At 34.4% G+C, this 7,395-nt stretch overlaps 1 protein-coding gene across 1 annotated transcript; it reads right to left on the bottom strand.

Moving 5' to 3' along the window:
• Positions 1-4,060: 4,060 nt before the first annotated feature.
• LOC110780487 (uncharacterized) lies at positions 4,061-5,584 on the bottom strand. Its single transcript, XM_021984868.1, has 2 exons — positions 5,324-5,584; positions 4,061-4,150 (listed from the first exon to the last, which is right to left on the bottom strand). Exons 1-2 carry the CDS (start codon positions 5,582-5,584, stop codon positions 4,061-4,063), a joined length of 351 nt encoding a protein of 116 aa, XP_021840560.1.
• Positions 5,585-7,395: the final 1,811 nt, after the last annotated feature.

The raw sequence follows: 7,395 nt of genomic DNA, 5'->3' as shown, positions 1-7,395 counted from the left end.
CTATTTAACGACAATGTATTACTGATGACATCAAAATTCTGTCGTTAAATGCAATAGCGCGCAAAACAATTACAACTAATCAGCAAAAAGAAAAATATGAAAAAGAAAAAAAAAATGTTCATCGTTATTTCCAATTTCTGCAATGCGCCTCTAACCTAAAAGTTTATAACCCTCTAATTGAACTCGCCTAGGTTTTCCCGATTCTCAAATTGAGCTCTCCCTCAATCTCTTCAAAGATGCAGTTGGGTGCTGGAGTGTTTTTTTCCCCAATTTGTTCATTATTTGGATGCCGATCTCTCTTATTCTAAACGTGTAAGTTTTTTTTTTATGATTAATTTTCTGTTGTTTGATGAATTATATGCTCTCTCTTATTCGTTTCAGATCGAAAATTCCGTGGTTTGTAATTTGGTTTTCTTTTATGAAATAACTGTAAATTGATAGTTTTGATGGGTTAGGATAGGTTGAATCTCTATATATTTTTATTTTGTTTATCGATCAACTTCTAATTGATAAATTTCAGAGGGAGTTTGGGTTTAGATAAATTTGGAGGCTTGAAGGTAGGTTCCTCTCAATTTAGTTGTTAATTTTGTTGCTTTTGATCTTACACTTAGAAAAAAAATTAAACATATTGTAAAATTAAAACAAAAATTATCAAGGTAATATTCATGTTCGACCAGAGCCTATTTGATGTTCGGTATTTGGCTTAATCGATTTAATTTTGAAGTTTTAATCTGCAGTATAAGTTCGATCTTACCCCGGTTTATATTTTGTGTTCTCAATAGTGTGTCAAGCTCTATGGAGATAGTAAGAATCTTTTTTCTTATATCTATATTTTGAGAGAAACACATCAAGATAATATAGTATAATCCTGCTACTATTCATCTCTCAATTGCGTTATTTCATTTTTATTTAATCTAATTTGCTTCGCATTGTTTCTCGAGATAAGTTGCTGGTTCAATCATCTGAGGGAGGCTTAGAGAATACCCCAATTAGATAAGATACCAATTTTGTCTTCTGGGGTTGGCTAGAGGTAATCCTGTTTTTGCAATTATGTTGGGTGAGTTGACACAACAATGGGTTCTGTCGTCTGAGGGGAACTTAGAGGATTATTCAATCCTGAAATATATGTTGAGTGAGTCAATACGAGACCATTTTATAATAAAAGGTTCAAGACAAATTTTGTGGATGGATTCAGTGAGACTCAAACTATGTGGATTGATATAGATATCCTTAAACTCTATTGTTCTCAAATGTATGATTCTTATCTTTAATTTAATCTTAACTGATAAAGTGTTATCTTTAGTTGTGTTGGAAACCTTAACTCTTCGATAAATGATATCCCCTTTCTTCCCTTTTTCATTATTGACCTGACTTACTCTGTATGTTTTATCTTCTACTGCCAAGAAGGCTAGGTAAACATGCTCAAAGTGAACAAACTATTGGTCAACCGAATTACGTGTTTCTTTAATAGTTAACAAAACAGAAAAAAGGAGAAATTAATAATTAAAATAGGATGATTCCTGAAAATTCATTTTGAACAAGTGATATCCAAAACTGCTACTTCTTTTTTTTTGGTAAATAGGGGCAGAATTAAATTAACATAAAACAGTCACTACATGAGTTTGTCTCTTGCGAAAATAAAAAATAAACATTACGTTATAGAATCTATGAAATCCATACAACCATGAAGTTCTTCTTCATACAAATCCTTACAAGAGGGATAGGGCTGCTGATATTGCATAATATTATTGAAATCCGATATCTCCTGACAAGCCGCCTTGGCCATAACATCTGCTAGCTTGTTCCATCTTCTACCCTCGAACTGAAGGTGCATCTCGCATAATTTTTGCTTCAGTTCCCTGCAGTCAAGAATGATGTTAGCCATTTCCATTTCTGGAGTTGCTACTTGGTTGATCGAATCCACACTCTCTTTTGAGTCCGAGCTAAGAATTAAATTGTTCCAGTTTTTCTCTTTAGCAAGTATTAATCTCAAATGAATTGCAAATATTTCTGCTGTCATAGCTGTGTTTGTCATTAATTTCTGATGTGCTCCCAGTAGCCAAGTTCCCTTATCATCTCGAGCAACAATTGCAATGCCTGCTATCCAAGACTGCTGGTCCCACGAAGCACTACTTCCTGTGTGTCAGATTGTCTGTTATAATTTGACATGAATACGAAGACGAGGAAAATCTTTGCTTGAGCTAAAATGAGCCTTGTAATATTTACCATAACAAAAGAACAGAATGCACAAAGAAACAAAAATGAGCCTTGTAATATTTACCATAACAAAAGAACAGAATGACACAGCTGGTTGTGCTTGCTACGGTCAGGTTCTGGCTGGGATGATTTGGAGATGGAATAGGCAGATTCTGTTGAGTTATTGTCCTGGATAAAGTTGACTCGTTGTCTTTGGTGCAGGCCAAAGGTTAATGTGTGCTGCAGCATAAGCTTTTTTGTGGGAGATCTATATTACAGAATTTTGATGTGCTGGTAAGTGTTGGGTGATTCTGTTCAGTTACATTCTTTTTTTTTTATTTTGTGCTTTTAATAAGTTGGCAGACTGTTTTGCTTTTCTCTCTTCTGCTACTGGTTTTAGATAATGGTAGGGGTGGATTTTATAGGTTGGTTGTTTATTGGTATGCTTGACACATTGCTACCTTAACTCAGTCAATGGTTGTTCTTGCTTGTTTTTGTAGTTGGGGTTTGTAATCTGGTTCTTGGGCGCGGTCCTGGGTTGACCAGGTCAATTTTGGTATGGCAATGTGTGAACAATTGTATTAAGAAGTATGGCTGATGTTCAACATTACAAATGCACTTGGGTATTAGCTTAGTAAATTTTTTTCCTAATGCTATCCTCTTTGAGCTTTTAAAATTCGTCTCAGACCTCAGTAGAAAAAAATTATATAAATAGTTCTGATCGTCTCTTTTGGTTCAATTTTTATTCTTGGAAGCTTTACAGTTGTTCAGCAATCGGTACAGACAATGCAGGGAGGATTCGCAGTACGATAGAAATATTTTCTGGAGGAACTCGAAACATACGATTCCAAGTTAGCTTTCTCACTCTAATAAAAATTGATGACAATTAAGTTCTTGTTATATTATTTTGGAGAAGCAAAATATCTTTGCAGTTTCTCCCATTTCTGAATTTAAATTTTTTTTTTTTTGGCAATTAATAATTGTATTAATAACCAAAGGCCCAAGAGGAAAAGAACTCAAGGGGAAGCAGATACAGCACTAGCCACTACAACTCCAGCAACACAAACAGACAACAAGGAGCTAGCAACTCCTAGTACACAAGTCTATCTCTAAGATCATCAGTGCATCTACAAGCTACCTTAAAGATAATATCCTTTACAATACTAGGAATAGCTTTACTAGTATTGTTGGGCATGTGCCTGGATTGTCATAGAAATTAAATACTATTTCATATTGTTGGTTCAGTTCGTTGCCTATTTTAATGTATTTATTTCCTAATTCTTTGCCTATAGGGAACACAGTAAGTCCTTCAATGTAGTTTAGTTTTGTTTATATTGTTGGTGCAGGGTAACTGATTCTAGTACTACTATCACCAAGTACTGTTAACTGCAAATGTCCTAAATGAATCTGGTTCGTTAGTATTATTGTGTTGACTGCATTTAGATATAATCTATTTAATAATGAATAAATGTGGCTTGTTGGCTGCTGAAAACCCTGATGGAGTGATTGTGTATGGATTTTTTGCTAGTAGCAAAAGAAGATGCTTAGTATGCTCGTAGCAATCAGCTAGTTGTTGGCGTCATAGTTGAATATGGTTTGGCCTTCACAGCTAGACTGAAGACTAGTAGTGCTAGTCAATGATATGAGGCAACCATTGATTTATTTTTGTCTGCACCTGCATATGTCATCTACAAAATTTTATGTGAACTCCTATTTTAATTTATGGCTTAATGATTATAGTCTATAGATTGATTATAGATAGGCCTTTGCTTCTTGATACAGAGGTGATGCTGGTTGTTGATGCTATATGATATATGCCAATGAAGCAAGCTTACATTTCCCTGTTACCCAGACTGTAATTACATTATAAAATATATCTTTCTTGCTTCTCCTGTAGAAGCTTAGTTGAAGACTTGGCATCCAGATACAATGAATCACCTTCCTCAATATCAGCCTGCAAGTTGTATAAACAGGAGTCTAAGTATATGTAACCAGAAAATATACAAAACTTGATTATCTAAAACTCACAAAGGCTTAATACATAATCTGTTTATCTGTGTTAAACTTCGTGTGTAGTTGTTAAGTTTATTTTTTGAAACATAATTAGGAGATTATAATTTTGACAGTTTGCCTTATTTAGAGCTTCCAGAGTAGAGGTGTTATGTGGAATGAGCTTATGCTGCAGCAAAATTCTGGAGTTGTCAATCTTATCTTCTTGTTGCTGTGCACTGAACTTGTTTATTCTATATGTTTCTTTGGATTTCTGTTCTTTGGTCAATTGGTGTTAGGTAGAAAATCACTGATGAAGTTTCGAATTTGTTGCAGATTACCAATGCACCTACCGTTGATAAGCTTAATGAGCTTAAAGCATTTAAAGTAGTGTTTCTACAACGCTTTTCAAGGGATGGCACTGCAAGAGAACACTTCAACTAGTTAGATTTTGTTTTTGTTCTTTTAGATTGAACAAGAATTACTTATCTTTTAGTTTTTAGAATTTAAAGACGAGGGGTTGTAATTTTTGGTTTCACATAACTTGAAATTCTATTGTCAAACATCTTTTGAGTAATGAAATTATCATTTGTTTATGATTGATTTATAGTTATCTATATTGTTTCACAAGGAAAATGTAGGTGCTGCAAAGGGCTCAAAAAATATTATTATGATGGCAATATCCACATAATAGTTGGCCGTTATTGCCAAAATTTTAAATTTTTTGACCGTTAAGAAAGGACATTTTACGAGGGATTTGTTGCTCGTTATTTCTTAATTGGTCATTGTGAATAAGTATCTAACGAAGGATTACCGTTTCGTTGTTAACAATTAACGACAGATTATCGTTTCGTCGTTAACAATTAACGACGGATTATTGTTTCGTCGTTAACTTTTAACGATGAAATTGTAACTTCGTCGTTAATAATTAACGACGAACTATGATTTCGTCGTTAAAAGTTAACGACGAAACGGTAATCCGTCGTTAATGTTTAACGACGAAATCATAATTCGTCGTTAATGAACGTTAATTATTAACGACGAACATCGTCGTTAAAGCCAATAACGACGGAACCTGTTACAACGAACATAACGACCGTCGTTAATGGTTTTAACGACGAAAAATAATGTTTTTAACGATGAAATTGTTCGTCGTTAAATGTCTTTTTTCTAGTAGTGATTGCAGCTTCTGATGAAGAGGAGCAACTTCCCCAAGTCCTGTAGTTTCAAGAACATTGCAGCTCCCTAACGCCAGCCCTTTTGGTAAACCCTTCTTCTCCATGTATTCTTTCAGATTACGCACAATTGTCTCTGTCGGATTTTCGGCAACTCCATGAAACTTCTTAAAACTTGTCACATGAACTGTTACTGCTGACAGTGCAAGACCTTCTGAACCCATTTTTCCAACAATCCATATACTATTTTACCAAATATTATACCACCAATATGAGCTACAATAGTCAATAACCTGCATCAGAACACATTGTTAGATTAACCTGAGAAAGTAAGAACATTGTTTCAGAACAAAATCAACACTAGTAAAGTCTATCAGCAATTAAAAACTTTTTGCACAATACTATGCCTGAAAATTTCCACCCCCTCCCATTCTCATTGTGGAAAATTTCCTAAATTTAAAGTTCCAATTTTGATGTCATACTCCAAAGACCAAAATATCATTAAAATTCAATAAACAACTCAACACTCATTGTAACGATCCTATATTTTTTGTATTTTGTCAAGCCCCTATCTCTTGAGATTCTCTTTAACTTATTAACAACCCCAGAAGCACAATATTATAACTAAAAAAATCTTATTAGTTGACAAAAAAAAGAAACTTACTTTCAAAATTTCAGCCTTTTTAAACAAGAAATTGTAGACAATGGTTAAAAAGCTCCCAGCTTTACAACCTGGTGAGCTTCCAGGCGATGCGAGATACCTAAGCATAATAACATGTAACATCCACAATCTCAGCCTCTTCAAGCAACCCAACACAAGAACACCAAAAATTCAAAACCCTCAAATTTAGACAACTTCGACCTACTGATGCTTCCGGCACTAAAACTGCAGAAATTATAACAAACAAGCACTAAATATCTTACTGAAGTAGAAAACACTGTAGACACTAATGCTTCGGTATATTTTAAATGTGAGCTTGGACCATACTCAATACCTTTATCAGTCCATTCTTTCTCTCCTACAATCTCAATAATACAATCTGAATAATACAATTAGAAACCTCAAATCTATGCATAGACAGGCAACTCAGTACTTGCCAATCATAGATTCTCTCTAAATTTGGCAAGTCAAAAGGCATCAATTTTGTTAACTTTGGAATAGTTATACAAGTTGGGCTGGCTTCTGCAGCTGGTTGTATTACAGATTTCATCTTCTTACAGTGTTTAATTTACATGGAATGACATGAGTGAATTCATTAATGGATTATGGTAGCCATAAGTTGTGCTCCAATGCAATCATGAAATCAAATAATTCAACAAGCCATTATCAAAATAAAGAATAAAAAACCAATTACAATCTAAATTCTCACTACTTAGGTAGACCAATTCAGAGGAACAAAAACCCATAACCCATAATTAAACCAATCGTATTTAAATCCAAATCCCCTTCATCCAAGAAAAACCAATTCAAGGAAATTAAACCAAACATAAATCAAAAAATTCCGCAAAGTTTGTGATGAATTACCTTAAAATTCGATTTCACGGTGAGAAGAAAACATCGTAGGGCGAAGAAAACGCCGCCGTCTGAAATAAATCGCTGCCACCTGAAGGAACTCGCCTCCATGTGAAGGACTTTGGTAGGAGGCCGGTTCGGCGTCCACTGAGACTCTTGGGGTTTTGAGGTTTTGCAGATTGAAGACTGAAGAGAATCCGAGGGAAGAAAGAGTTAGGCGAAGTATAATAAACGGGAAGTTTTTTTTCCTATAATAAACGGGTAATATGATAGTGCAGCAGATTTAAGCGCTATAATATGTGAACATATGACAGTGTTTTTTAGATAAGTGCTATAATACGTTATTTTTTATACTTTTGATAGTAAAAGAGGCAAAAGCGCTATTAAAAAAACGCTATTAAATGACATTTTTGTAGTAGTGTGAGTTTGTAGCTAAATGCGCTACTTGTCAGAAAGTCAAGATAGAGCATAGGAGACCTCAAAAAAAAGTTCAACCATTAGAAATTCCTAGCTGGAAATGGA

Source organism: Spinacia oleracea, chromosome 3, assembly GCF_020520425.1.
Source record: "Spinacia oleracea cultivar Varoflay chromosome 3, BTI_SOV_V1, whole genome shotgun sequence".
Lineage (NCBI taxonomy): Eukaryota > Viridiplantae > Streptophyta > Magnoliopsida > Caryophyllales > Amaranthaceae > Spinacia > Spinacia oleracea.
Note: the sequence above shows the minus strand (reverse complement) of the source record. Positions and strands in the feature narration are given on the sequence as shown.